Here is a 14540-nt window from a genome sequence, read left to right as displayed (position 1 = left end):
AGCCTTCTCCATCTGCTTGAAGTGAGGCTTTAGCTGTTAATTTGCCTCCATGGGTCTCTCTGTACCTATTTTCTGGGGTGGTACATTGGACACCTGTAGGTCATTTTTCTTCTGATTTTTGCTGTGCTCAGTTATCACTGTCAAGTGACATTTTGCCCAGTGTTTGAAGGACAGGAAACAGCTTAGAAATAAAAGATCATTTTGGTGGAAAGCTATTCTGATGGTAACAAGAGCCGACTTATAAAACCAGAGCTTTTACTCTGAATTGGGTCCCTTAAGTAATATCTGAATATTGGTATAATTTCTTTTAAAGGTGTTCAACATTGGAAACTTTATTTTTAGCGTGTAAATGTCAAGGCAAATGACAGCCTTTCAGTCTTCCTCCTGCTTCTCGGGTTTGGTGCCCGAAGTTCCCGCTCCCCTCCAGAACCCCTCCGGGGGGCCGGGAGACCCCGCAATAGGGGAGGAGGGTGCTGCTGCACCCACCTGGGCCGGGGGTGATGGGCTGGGCTGGGGGGTGACGGGCTGGGGGTGCTGGGGCTGCCGTGGGACTGGGGCAGGCAGGGAGAGGAAGCAGTCCTTCTCCTAGCTCGCTCCCTTCCCCGAAGGACTTTGTTTTAAAACAAGTAGTCTTTTAAAAATCTAGGGCAAGTCAGTCTCTTGCCAAAATTAGTCTTTGTGCAAGAGCATGAGAAGGAATTTTAATGGGTAGCTGGTATGTGGGGATGGAGGGAAATGACTGCTTTTACTATCTAAATGCTGTTTTAAATAAGGCTGTAATACCAAGCAGCTTTGCCACGCTCGCAGATATGTTTTACAGGAAGCATCACTGCCACCGCTCAGTAATACACAAGAATGTTAAACAACAACTTACTTTTTCATTTGTGCCAAACGTGTCCTGACACATTGCTGAGGCAGATGAAAGCTGCAGCTCAAAAGAAAGCACAGGCAGGGCCTGGGCACGCTGCTTTTATCTGGCCTGGTTGTCGTCGCCATGCTGGGGCCCTGTGCGGAGCCTGTGGTCGGGATGGGGATGGGATGAGGATGGGCTGCCATGGAGGTATGTGGTAGAGGACATTGCTGGTTATGGAATGAATATAATAGAAAACAGGGAAATGGGAGTTGCCGGGGAAAAAAAAATAATTACGTGATTGCACACCCAGCTCTGTGCTGGCTCCTGCCCCTTGTCAGCACAACCCAGGCCCTTCGCAGTGGAGCCAACCTGCCCACGGGCTCTGCCGGCTTCTCCAGCTGCCGGTGGCTGAGCAGCACCTACAGAATTATCCAAAGGGGCTCATCATTTGTGATTTCTTTTTGCAAAAATTGTGTTTGACTTTTTGTAAACTAAAACTCATAAGTACAGTCCCCTCCCTACAACAAAGCGGTTTATTATTTTTAACTGGGATTTTACAGTCTCTGCCCATGCTGGTCCCGTTTCCTGCCAAAGCCGCATGTCCCCCCCAGGATGTGCTGTGTGGCAGCACCACTAATTCACAACTCTCATGGCACAGGAACAGAATACTCATGACGTACTGCTCTTACTGGTTACCTGGGATGCGCCAGTCTGTACACTGAGTCAGAACCTGTGTGACTTCAGTTTGCATTAATCTGTGTTTCTGAAGAAGCCCCTTGGCCACTTTGGGTCCGGTGCTCTGGCCGTACTCCCTCCCAGATTCTTGTGCACTTGCACACGGGCAGGACACGGGGAGTTGAAAAGTCCTGGATCTCTCAGCAACAACTAAAACCATCAGTTTATTATCAACATTCTTATACCAAATCCCATACTGAATCCAAAACACAGCTACTAAGAAGAAAAAATGAGCTCTATCCCAGCCGAAACCAGGACAGGGGTCAGTGGGAGGCTTTAAGGAAATAGCAGCAGCCTCTAGTAAGGGCAGTGTTGTTTGACAGATCTACTGCAAAAAAGGCCCAGTAATATCACACAAATAAATAATTTCTCCTCTACAATACAAAGTTTATTTATTTTCAACAAATATAAGGAAGAAATTCTCCCCTGTGAGGGGGGTGAGGCCCTGGCACAGGCTGCCCAGAGAAGCTGTGGCTGCCCCCTCCCTGGAAGGGTTCAAGGCCAGGTTGAACGGGGCTTTGGGCAACCTGGGCTAGTGGAAGGTGGCCCTGCCTGGGGCAGGGGGTGGCACTGGATGTGCTTTGAGGTCCCTTCCAACCCAAACCATTCCGTGATTCTGTGATTTCCCAATTATGACTGAACTTAGGTGTTTATACTGAGGATATTCAAATTCTACCATGCAAGTAGTCTGCAAAGAATTAAACTTATATGTTTTTTTTAAAAAGTACTCTTTCATTCTGAAATTAATAATAGCATAATATTTGGTACGAAAACAAGAGCTTCTCCCAGCTGGGTCCCAGAGAGACCAAGCGAGCAAGTCCTCACCCACTGCTGCCAGGGCTGTGCCCCGAGACTCGGGCGCATCGGTTTGGGATACTCAGCTGCGTGCGGGACTATCCGTCCCCCACCCCTGCCAGTCCCTTCCATCTGTTTGGGTGGCCAGATACCAAGGAGAGGGCCTCGGCGCTACAACAATCCGCAGGCTGGCTGACGATGGCCTGTAGCTAACACCACCCGCTCTACGGCTCTGAAGTTGCTCTGTGCTCCCCGGAGCATTCTCCCCTTGCATTCTCCCCACTCTGGTCCCTCCCGAGCCATTCACTGGGTCAGCCGAGGTGCTGCCCTGGCCCCAGCACAAGCATCTCACCCAAAGCCCTCTGAGTTGGTGGTTAACTCCATAGCTGGGTCATTTCTCAGTCACCGTCTTGGAGAAAAATCAGTTTCCTACAAAAGGCTGTTATTTGCAGTGGAAGGAAATGCATTTTTCGCCAACCAAGCCCACTTTCACAGAGAAATCTCTGTTAGAGAGCACGTGCTGCCAGCGGGGCAGTGGGTGCCTGAGCGGGCCCAGGGTGTCCGCCCATGACAATGACCACGGTGTCACCCATGGTCCTGGGTGTCTGGCCTGGAGGCGGGGGGGGGTGCCCCAGCCCCGTGTTGGGGTGCACTTGCAACCAGCGTGTTTTTTCACACAGTGCAAGTGTGGAAATGATCCCATCGAAGGCCAGGAACCAATCTGGCCGATGGATTTCGGCCTGTCCCCGGGTCGCTGCCGCAGACTCTGGGAGGAGCGTGCAGGGCGCTGCTGCATGGAAGAGCCAGAAACTGAACAGAGAAGACTTTAATGAATTATTTACATAAGTAGCTCCGCTGTTCCTCGGCTATATGGGAATGCCAGGAAGGGTACGTGGTGTTTCAAGCACTTTAAATGAGCGGCTCTGCTGGGGGTCACTGGGGGCTTCTCCCCCGGGCAGGCAGCAACAATGGGTTTTCCTGTGGGACTTGCTGCCTGACTCTTGACAGCCCCAAAGGGGTTGGGGGTGTTGAGGTGCAGAGAGTCCATCCAGCTCCTGTCCTGCCAGTGAGATGAGCCATTCATGCAGCCCGGCTGCTGGCCAGGAGCAGTGGGCAAGCTGGGAGGAGGACAGTTGCCTCAGCACTCTGCTCTCTCCTGGGGAGGGTGGTGGGTCACTGCCGCCTTGCAGAGGGGTGACACCATTCCCCAAGGAGCACTGTGCTACCGTGTGCGCCCCAGGGGCTATAAATACACCCGGCACTTCACTGTCCTCTTGGTACCTCACGTAGAGGCACCACTCGCATGTGTGACACCCACACTCAGCTGCCATGTAACTCGTGAAGTCTCCGGGTATTTATATTTCTGCCAGCAGACACGGTTAGTTCAGGCTCAGCGGCACCAAACAGCTCTCACGCCTAACCCTCAGTCAGGTTTAACCCCGCGGGGACGCGGGCATGGCTGCACGGGATCCCACTGAGTCCGGTGTGGCTGAGCACTGGCACCGCGCCTGGCCGTGATTGGGGGTGAACCCTGCAGGAATGTGTCACGTCTCCCAGTGGCCTCCAAGCACTGAGCTGCTCCCAGCCCAGCCTGCCTGAATTCAGCCCAAGCCATACAGTGGCGTTCCCAGCATCTCCCTCCCGCTCCCATCCGAGCAGGAGCCTGATGCTGGCAGCAGAAACCTGAGCTGCCCGGTTTGAAAACCCCCGTTTATTTAATTATTTATCTATTCAGCCCATTGCTTATCGCCACAGGCCTGTCTCCTGTTTTCTAATGCTGTAAGATAATTTGAAAAAAGTTTATAAACAAATATTCCCCATGTTCATGCACTGCCTCACATCTGCCAGGGTAACAGCAAACTGCATTTGCACGCTTAGGCCAAGGTTAAAGGAAGCCAGAAATAAATGCACAACCAGTTCAATTATTAAAATATGGTGTTTACATACTGTATGTTGCTGTTTATGTTCAATATAACCAGCAAGAGTGGAGCTTTACAAACCCTGGTGCTTCTAGACTTGACTTACTTGCAGGTATTTAAAGGTTTTGCGCTGAGGGTGGAAGAGGCTGTTGGGTCTTAGCAGGTGTTGGATGGGAAAAGGAACTTCAGAAAGGCATGAAACAGCACTATGTGTTGAAGATGGAATCAATTTACTGATAAGAAAACATCATTACGGTTGAAGGGTTATTAAAGCAAAGCTAAAACATCTTCATGAAACCATTTTCATAAACTAAAAGGGAAAAAAATATTAAAATGAGAGGTAAATAAATCTTAAAACAAAGAGGTAAATAAATATTAAAACAAAGCAGGTGACATAAATGAAATACTGATCTATTCCATCCTGTGTACCTGCAGTTTGCATCCCAGCATCACTGCCAGTGCCCCATGCCCACACCTTCAGTTTGCAGGATCAAAAAGTCTTCAACAACAGAAACTTGGTGCTGTGTGAAGTTAGGGTAGCTGCAGGCAGCGAAACAGGCCAGTGGCATGAAAATAGAGGTCGACTTAAAATCTGAAATACCTGTAGTGTCAGGCGAGGTATGGAGAAAAAAGGGGGTTAAAGATTTTGATTGGTTTTTAAATGTTAAGCTGTTTGGGAAGGAACAGTCACTCTGCATCCTGCAACAAAATCAGCATGCAGCAGCCAGCACTGAAGTGGAAAAAAAGAAAGTTTCTGTAAAGGCAGATTTAGCTTTTGGTGGGTACAGAGGCCACACGCTCCGGGCTGTCAGCTTACGGTTGCTTGTGCTGGACAATAACTGCAGTAATAAATACCCGGGGCCGAGTGGGAGCTGCCAAGGAGGAGGGAGAGAGGACTGGGAACCAGCTCTTCCCCGACCGAATGCTGGGAACGGGAGAGGTGCTGGGAGCGGGGTGCTGGGAGTGGGGTGCTGGGCCAGGCCTCTGCCCACACCCGTGGACACATGGCCCCCAAACCCTGGGAGACGAGCACTGTTCCTTCACTCCCTCATCTTGATTCTCAATCAATCCATCTGGTTCTTCTCAAGGTTTTAAATTTGATATCTTTGGCAAACCTTTTATCATCTTTTTTAAGCCTGAAGAGTCACCTGGAAACATGAATTAACTGCAATAATACAAAAGGCAGAAAAAGTGTTTCATTATTTTATTGGAGCAGTTTCAAAGTGAGGTTGCTAGGTACAGTGCCAGTAACTCGGTGGCTGCTGTTCTGCCGCCACTAAAAATAGTTACAACTTCAAAAGCCATGCCTAACAGTGAATGTACATGCAAACAACCTCGTGCTTTATTAAAAAACAAAGTCTTTTTAGTCGTTAAAATTATAGACAAATAAGGGGATTTTTTTACTACTATTTAATTAAAGCAGTTACATAACCTGAGCTTAAATACCAAGGAGCACTGTCTCTGCAGATATCGGAGTCAAATTTCACTAGTATTTACACAAAAATTGAACTTACTGAACAATATTAAAATCACAGTACAATAGAAAAATAAACATTTTCACGTCTATCCTGGAAACACACTGTCATCCACAGCCACAAAAGAAGTAGTGGTTTTAATGCACAAGTCGTATGTCTTCAAAGGATTTGAAATCATGGTGCCAAGCTCCAGAAACACTGTTCTGCAGCCGATTCTGAGTCAGTGCAAAGCACGTGAAGTTAGAAAGAATACAGCAAACATACGCAGGGCAACACAGTCCTGTCCAAGCAGCTACAGCTGTTGGCGGGGGGTGGGTTTAAAGTTAGTGTCTGTCTAAAATGACTTCACCCAGGTCAGTGTTTCCCCCCACTGCTTGGCTGGTCCCACCCCCTTGACAGCCGGCAGCTGTCGGACATGGCCGCTCAGGCGCTTGAAATACATTTCTCGTATTCAAATTCAACCTCAGGCCTACAGCTTCCTTCCAAACTCGGACCAGAGGTGAAGACTAACCACTGCAGGTGACAAATACGGACGTATAGACTTGAAAAGGAATGAGCTTATCACAGAAATAAGTAATACCTGTGTTAAGACACATCACTCTTTATTAATGTTTTTGTTCTGGACCAATCTGAAGACAAAAAACTAGCAACAAGGAAAAAATTAAGAACCCCCCGGAAGGCAGTTAGCAGGTTTTCTGTCTCCTGGCCCCCCCAGGGCCAGTGTGTTTAGCTGCTGCAGACTTTCCAGGTGGGGTGGCAGCAGAGGAGCAGCCCTTTCCATGGGGTGTCCTGCCCAGCTCCTGGCAGCACTGGCGCCAGCCCAGCAGCGCATCACACTCCGCCAGCTCCTGAGGGGCTCGGCTCCTGCCCGGAGCCTCGGGCCCTTCCTCGTGGAGAAAGAGGAGGATGCCAGCCTGGGGAGGACTCGGCCTCAGCTCTCGGGCTCGTACACGACGCCACGGGTTTAGTCTGTGGGAAACAAACCTTCAGGGTCCATCCCCGGCGGCAGGATGCTCCACTGCTCTCGCGGGCCGTCAGCCCCGGCAAAGGCCCTGCAGCCCCCCAGAGTGGGGTGGCGGGGGGGAGGCAGCAGCTCCCCAGGGCAGCGAGGGCAGCCTCCTGCTGAGAGCAGGGTCAAGCGAGAGGGTTTCCCCACAGCTGAGTGTCGCTTCATCAATGTGGTGTCATCTGAACCGGATTCAAACAAAAAGTCTGTGGTGCTGCGTTATGAAAATGTACAAACTGACAGCAGATCCTGCGTAGGCTTCACGCTGATTTCATTTTGTGTTAGTGATTACCATATGTAAGAGTTAATGGGCATAAATGAGGAAAAAAATTAACCCTGTGAGCTGGAGGAAGGAAAATAGAGCTGATGAATAATAATTTGTTTCGGTGTGGATCATTGTACAACGCTTTGGCAAAGCTCTAAATATTCACTTCAAACCTTTTGGTGTCTTCAGCGAATGATTTATAGTTATTAGAAGATTCCCAGATATACCCAGAGGAAAAATAGGTTAAAAGTGTGACCACGAAATCACAAAACGTTTGATCTCATTGGCTAGTTGTGCTAACACAGCGCAACGGGGCAAGGTGGAACTTCCAGGTGCTCTTCCTGCAGGCAGACGATGAGTCTCGCTCCCAGTAAATGCAACCCACTGTCGCCGCTGACCAGTAACCACCAGCCCGGGGGCCGTAGCTGGGATTGTGATCTCTTTTTTGAGTATCGGATGGGTCGGGAGGAAACTCCCAGCTAGTCACTTTGGGAAAGGCTTCTTCGACTGTGCTCATCACAGAGGTGCATGGATAAACGCGGGCATCACCGCTAAGGCTGGCGGGCTGATGGCCTTCCACAGATAATTCTAGTACAAATAAGTGCCAAAAGGCAAATATTGAACTGCAAGAGATTCGCCGAGAGTTCGCTGCCCCCGTCTGCTTGGTTTTGTCCTGGCAGTGTCCAATCCCCCCACGTCCGACCGGCCTCCTCCTTTCCAACGGGGCAGCCGGACCACACGGATTCCATCATGCTGCCGGGAAAAAGTAATAGTGTGGGAGGAGGGAGGGAACCGGGGTGACTCCGCCGCGGTTCCAACCACCCCGTGCCAAACCCAGCGATGCTTAAAAAAAAAAAAAGAGCATGAATTTCACACGAGATTGCAAGGCTCAGCCCTGAGTTCCAGCTGGATCCGGAGGAGCTGCGGCATCTCGGCAGGGAGTCGCACCGGAGCAGGACGCCACCCGAGATGTGAGCTCTGTGGGTCATAGGAGCCAGAAGATGGAACATAAACCGGGTGGAAAACGCATTTAAAGATCCTTCTGGGCGTTCGGTAGGAGGCTTCTGTGCATGCCCCTGAGGCGAAGGTGCTAAGCGCCACAGCCCATCGTCAATTAAAGCCATCTTCGTTAAGTGAAGCATCAGGCCAGACTGAGGGGTCATGAAGCGGGCAAACGTCCGCCCGGCTGCGCAGCTCTAAGAGGAAGCGCAGGGAGCCTGGCGCGGGCCGAGCACAACCCCGGCAGGCGCTGGAGGCTGTGCCGGGAGGGAGCCCTCTCCGGCCGCCGCTGGGCCCACGGGAGTTGGGTGCGCTCGGATTTCCTGCACACTGCCAGAGTCAGCCAACGTTGCCATGTTAAAGAGACACATTTGCAGCAAGACTGTAAGGAACTGCACGAGGACCAACCTGGGGGTGCGGTTTTACATTCTGCCGCGTCTGCTTAGGATCTTTTTTCGGAATTAGTGGAACATTTTATTTCCTAACTGAAAGAAAAAGAGAGAAATAGACCACAAAAGGCTGGGAAACGAATACGATTTTAAACCTAGAGAAGCAGATTCAGAGAATATCCTATTTTTACACCCTCTCCCTGTTTAATTCACTGCCATTCCAACCAGGACATGCCTCAGTTGAATGAAGTCTCAAATAATCACATAATAGGAGAAGTCATTTATTGTGAATCAGGCCCATTCTCCAGGGATATAAATAGGCTGCGCTGTTCCCCAGTCTTTTGTCAGGAGGGATTAATTAGCAATTGACCCTTGGTTGGGATTTCTTCACTGCCTCTACATTTTTCATCTTACAGGGCTAAATGAGACCTCAACACTGCTTCAAGAAGCGAGGCTTCCTAAGCAGCAGTTTAATTTATCTCTAGGCTATAAATCAGTAGTTTAATTTATCACTAGGTTACATATCAACAGTGAATAGTCAGGGTGGAATTGAGTTTATTATAAAGATGTGCTGTTAGAAGACACAGTATTACAGTGATTGAAACATGCTGTTAAAATTTCCATTAATGCCCAATTCTGAATATGAACACGGAGAACCACACTTTACATACTTTGCATTTAGCTTTCCAATAAATAAGCCCAATAAACAGGGATTCTGCAGATTAAGAAGCTGTATGTGTGAACAGAAGCTGCTTTACCATGTTGTCAAAAAATAACTAGAGCTATTCTTGCTTGTTACCAATCACTGGAAATTAGTTTGTAAAATATAAATATTTTACTCTTACTATGAAGACTGGAGGAACTAAGATCTGTTAAAATCACCCTTAGGATTACATAGAACTCAATTTTGTACACTAAATTTATAATTTAGAGCATGCTTTCCGTCCATTTTTAGCACACAATATTTTCAAATACATTTCTTAAAAATACGAGAAATGAATGACTGCCCATGTAGGATTTCGCCTGTGCTCGATCACTAGCTCTCATGTTACACAATATTGCAGTTTGGCTAATTTTGGCTGACCTATTCCACATTTGGAGGAGATATGCCATAAAGGGCCAGATTTAGTCTGTAGTATATTGCAACATCTTGTTAATACAGTGATTTATTTGTCACAGTAGAAAAAAATTAATTCCCCCAAAGTATTTATTTTTTTATATATATATATAATATATAATCCATTTATATTATCCATTTTAACAATTATTTTATTGGGAAACAACTCTTACGTTATCCCTAAAGACTGCCAGGAACAGAAACATCCTTGTACCAACTGAAAGCGCAGGTAACTCGAGCAACTGCCATTCTACTCATCCGAGCAGCACCGTCATTCCCAGTACACACGTCTCTCCCATTTTACCCGTAAAAAACTCCACCGAGGCTCCCGCTCCCGCCAGCGGTGGTGGGGCACCGGGGCGAGCTGCCGGTCAGCCTGCGCCTGTGGGCCAGCCCGGCCCGCACTCAGCCCTGGCCCACCGCCGCCATAGGCTGGCTGCCGCAGCAGCCACTCTCCTCAGCGCGGCGGGCGGGATGGGCCCGTCGGCCGCCCTCTCGCCTCCGCACGCGTCCGCACGCCGAGGCCGCTCCTGGAAGGTGCTGCCACGTGTGCGGGGGCAAGGCGGGCACCCGCCGGCACCGGCTCCTAGAGAGACCTGCTTATCGGCCGGCCAGCGGCTGAGGTGCCAGTTCACTTGGAAGCCAATTTGCCTCTAAGGGAGGGTCCAGATTTTTTTCCCATGAACAACCATCGTAATCTGAAAGCATAATCATGCACACATCAGTAAGCCTACCTTTTGTAAAACACCAGCACTCAAAGAAGACTGAATCATAAATGCTACCGAACTATCAAATAATTATCAACACTAGTAGATGAAGAAATCATAAAACTGTAAAGGTGAGATAACGGCATCGTGACTTTGACTTAAATATCGTTTACAACAGCAAGTGAGCGAAAGGCTAGGTATGTGGACTGAGCCTCGGAAGAGAAGATAATGCTCGCTCTTACTTTTATTTCCTATTTTTAGAGAGAGGCTGATTGAGAGCATTTCTGAACGTGGGAGACTAAGTCATTAAAACAGAAGCACTTGGATTGCTTTCTTCCTTTAGGGGATTTACTTCATTTTACTTTATCTGACACAAGTCAGAAAGAAATGAGAACATGGTAAGGAGAAGGAAAGCTGAATTTTGACACGTTACTTTCCATTAAAATTCTTCCACTGACTTTGTTAAGCTTTTCCTAAGATCAGAAAACGAGGCTTTACCTAAAACGAATTTGAGAGACTGGTAGATTTTTCCTCACACACTTGTAGCACTACAGTGTCCTACTGCCTCAGAGCGGAGGATTTTTTCGAACTGTTCCCAAATCTTTCGCATTTGTTCACAAACTGGTATCTCCATTCTGTTTATACTCTGATAAAATATTGAGAGTCATCTCCTCGCTTTTGGACTGCACGTTGTGTTCGCTTCTTCTGGACGATTTCCTGGTGGCCCTGGACAGCCGCCTTCGGAAGGTATCACCTGCCAGAAAGTAAAGAATCGGGTCGACACAGCTATTGAGGCTGGCCAGACCCCTCGTCACTTGGTAAGTGGCATAAACCTTATCGTTGAAGGCACACATCTGTGGAGTCTGAAAATCCACCCTGGCTCTTAGATTTAAGGTCTTCATCACATGGAAGGGAAGGTAAGACACAGCAAAGACCGTCAACACAATAATAACCAGGTAAATCGACTTTCTCCTGAGAGGAGAATTGTCCAAATCTTTGTAAATCAGAGCTTTCACAATGAGCCCATAGCAACCAAGAATCAGTATGAACGGGATGCAGAACATAAGCACTGTGGTGCACATGCTGTAAATGAAGTAACTTCTCAGGTAATCATCGGCTGTTGTGTCATAGCACGTTGTGGTTTTATTCTTCCTTATCCCCGTTCCCGAGTAGAAGAGTATCGGAGAAATCACGGCCACCACGATGACCCAGACCAGGGTGCTGATGTACACCGCGTTCTTCTTCTTCAGCCTCCCCAGCGACTTCAAGGGATGCACCACCCCTGTGTACCTGTGCACGCTTATGCAAGTCAGAAACAAAATGCTGCCGTACAGGTTCACATGGAAGATGAACCTCTGCAGCTTGCACATGATATCTCCGAAGATCCAGTCCGTTTTATTGAAGTAGTAAAAGATGAGGGCGGGCAGAGTCAAGACATACAAGAAATCGGCCAGTGCCAGGTTGAACATGTAAACCGAGATGCCGCTCCAGGGCCTCATGTGGAAGACAAACATCCAGATGGCCACGCTGTTGCCCAAAAACCCAGTGATGAAGACCAGAATGTAGACGGTGGGCAGGTAATAGAACTGGAAGCCAGTTTTGGTCAGGGAACACTTGGTGGTGGCGTTTCCCGCAGACCAGCCACTGCTGGATAACAGGTTGGGTTCAGTTCCATTCAGAGCAGCAGAGAAGAGGACTTCAGTCATGATCCTTCCACCAGAGTCACATCAGTCTGAGGTGAAGCAACGAAGTCTCTACAGGAACAGCGACGCATCTAAATGGAGAAAAGAGCAAAGAAAACCTAACTGGAAGGTAAAACCTGCCCCGCTTCCCCTTGGAGGGTTTCCAAGCGGCTGTGCTCGGAGGAGCCTCTCCCACCCGCGCAGGTCGGTCTGGCGGGGGGTGCGGGCCGTCCCCCCGCCGCCGCACGCTGGGAGCCCGGGGCCATCCCGGCGGTGGCTGCCCGCTGCCGCCCGGCCCCGTTCCGCGCCCCCCGCCCCCCCCGGCCCCCTGCGCGGCGGGGCGGGGGCCACAGCGGCCCGTCCCGGCCCTGGGCCGCGGGCAGCGAAGGGGCAGCGGGAGCGGGGCCGGCCGGGGGCAGCCGCTCCCCGCCCGCGCTCCGCGCTCCTCAGGCCAGCACCGCCGCCCCGGCCGCCTCCGCGGCTGCCGGCCCCGTCCCTCAGCCCGCCGGTTCCCCTCAGCCCGCTGGTTCCCCTCAGCCCGCTGGTTCCCCTCAGCCCGCCCGGTTCCCTCAGGCTCCCCTCAGCCGGCCCGGGTCCCTCAGCCCGCCCGGTTCCCGCCGGTTCCCTCAGCCCTCCCGGCCTCTCTCATCCCTCCCAGTTCCCCTCAGCCCTCCCGGTTCCCTCAGGTCACCTCAGCCCTCCTGGCCCCGCTCCCCGCGTCCCTCCCAGCCGCCGCGCCCCAGCCCGGCTCCGCGGAGCTCCGGGGCCGTCGCCCCCCACCTGCCTCCCGCCGCGCCCGCCTCAGCCCGCGCTCGCCTCTCCGCGCCGCCGGCAGCGTCCGCCCGGCGGGGGGCGGCGTCCCGCCCGCGGCCGCCCCGGCTCCCATCGCCCGGGAGGGAGGGAGGGAGGCGGCTGTGGTGGGGGCGGGGGGGGGAAGGCAGCGGCTCTACGGCGCCCGGGGCCCCTCCATGGCGGCCGGGAGAGCGGCCGCAGCCCCTCCGCCGCGGGAGGCAGCGCCGGCCCCGGGCGGACTGCGGGCGGGACGAGGCGCCGGCTCGGCCCAGGGACGCGCCGCCCGCCCCCCGCACCGCCCTCGCAGGCGGGCGGTGCCCGGCGCTCCCCGCCCGCGGCTCCCGGCCCGGGGGTGCGGGGTGTGTGTGTGTGTGCGTGTGCGCGCGCGGGGGGGGTGTGCTCCGCGTGGTGCCGGTGCTGCTCCGCCGCCGTCATCGGGCCCCCCCCCACCGCGGTCACCCCGCGGTCACCCCGCCCGCCCGAGGCGCGGGCCTCGCACGGGACCCCGGGACCCCGCAGGGATGGAGGAGCCCGCCCCGACCGACACCTGACCCAGCCCGGAGCCCCAGCCCGGAGCGATCCCGGGACCGGGCAGCCCCATCCCGGAGCCTCATCCCACAGCCCCATCCCAGAGCGATCCCACAGTCCCATCCTGGAGCCGGGCAGCCGCATCCCGGAGCGATCCCGGGGCCGGGCAGCCCTATCCCGGAGCCCCATCCCACAGCCCCATCCCGGAGCGATCCCACAGTCCCATCCTAGAGCCGGGCAGCCGCATCCCGGAGCGATCCCGGGCCGGGCAGCCCCATCCCGGAGCGGGGTACCAGGTGTGCTCCTCCCGAGCGGCTGAACAACCCTTCCCTGATTGTGCTTTCACTCAACCCTTTGAAATCTGCTCTGCAACCCAGTTTAAGCTACGCGAACATGTTAATTGCTGTAAATGGAACAGCTGAGCAGAAATATGCTCTACTGACCTCTAATTAAGCGCTATACATTTGGCACTTGAGTCAGAATACGATTATTATTTATTGTCTTGGCAAAACACAATCTGCTGGTTTCAGCCATTTCTTCCTTGTTCACATTTGAGTTAAGATGTGTGGTGAGTGATACATGAGCTAGTCATATCTGCTCTCAACTAAAAGCTGTGTTCTAGACGGAGGATTATTAGTACTTCATGAATATGTATTCGTTTTTCAAACTTTTGAGGCTGTCTAAATTATAAAACTACTTTGTTGGGAAAGCTTAATTGGGAAATCAGCTGCATATTGTACCTCTGTAGGAATATGCAAGAGGATGCAGATGGAGTTGCCAGCCTGGCATCTCTTTTGGGGCAAGTTACACAGACTACAACTTTAAAGCAACAGCTTAAATTTTGTAAATATAAAACCTTTTCTTATTGTGTATTAGGCTTTTTTTCCTTCTTTGTACTCATCCATTAACTGCATGTTTACTGCTTTGAAGATTCTTTTAAATTTTAATACAAATTGAATATGAAGATAAAGGAAAGCGAAAAGTGAGACAAGAACAGCAACACCTGTAAAATCTGTGTTGTAAAGCAAGCCCGGTTTACAAAACTGTTCAGTGGTGCCCTCTAGGATTTTAAAAAGCTGGCAAAATCTAATCCTTAGCCTCGGTGTTCCCACAAGAGAAAACACTCAACCCACAAACCAGACATACGGTGAGTACAGTGTAATAATATCGAGCCCACCATGCTGGTTTATGAAAAAGCCATCTTGCTCCTCGGAGAATCAGCTGCATGGCCCAAACCAGGGTTCATTTTAATAAAGGACTTGGATTACTGTAAAGAAA

General features: G+C 51.2%; 1 protein-coding gene across 3 annotated transcripts; it reads right to left on the bottom strand.

The window, feature by feature from the left end:
* Positions 1–5492: 5492 nt before the first annotated feature.
* On the bottom strand, positions 5493–12960 carry P2RY1 (purinergic receptor P2Y1). 3 transcript variants are annotated; one of them, XR_012630090.1, is made up of 3 exons: positions 12723–12960; positions 10759–12034; positions 5493–8532 (listed from the first exon to the last, which is right to left on the bottom strand). XR_012630090.1 is itself a non-coding variant. In XM_074878360.1 (2 exons), exon 2 carries the CDS (start codon positions 11964–11966, stop codon positions 10875–10877), a length of 1092 nt encoding a protein of 363 aa, XP_074734461.1. In that variant the 5' UTR covers positions 11967–12034; positions 12723–12960; the 3' UTR covers positions 8975–10874. The 3 variants fall into 3 exon arrangements, 2 of the variants coding, with proteins under 2 accessions (XP_074734461.1, XP_074734462.1); XM_074878360.1 differs by lacking the exon at positions 5493–8532 and having other exon boundaries at positions 8975–12034; XM_074878361.1 differs by lacking the exons at positions 5493–8532; positions 12723–12960 and adding an exon at positions 12634–12717 and having other exon boundaries at positions 8975–12034.
* Between the last annotated feature and the right edge of the window lie 1580 nt (positions 12961–14540).

Source organism: Strix uralensis, chromosome 9, assembly GCF_047716275.1.
Source record: "Strix uralensis isolate ZFMK-TIS-50842 chromosome 9, bStrUra1, whole genome shotgun sequence".
In the NCBI taxonomy this organism is placed as follows: Eukaryota; Metazoa; Chordata; class Aves; order Strigiformes; family Strigidae; genus Strix; species Strix uralensis.
The sequence above is the reverse complement of the archived record's forward strand: the minus strand, read 5'-3'. Positions and strand labels throughout refer to the sequence as shown.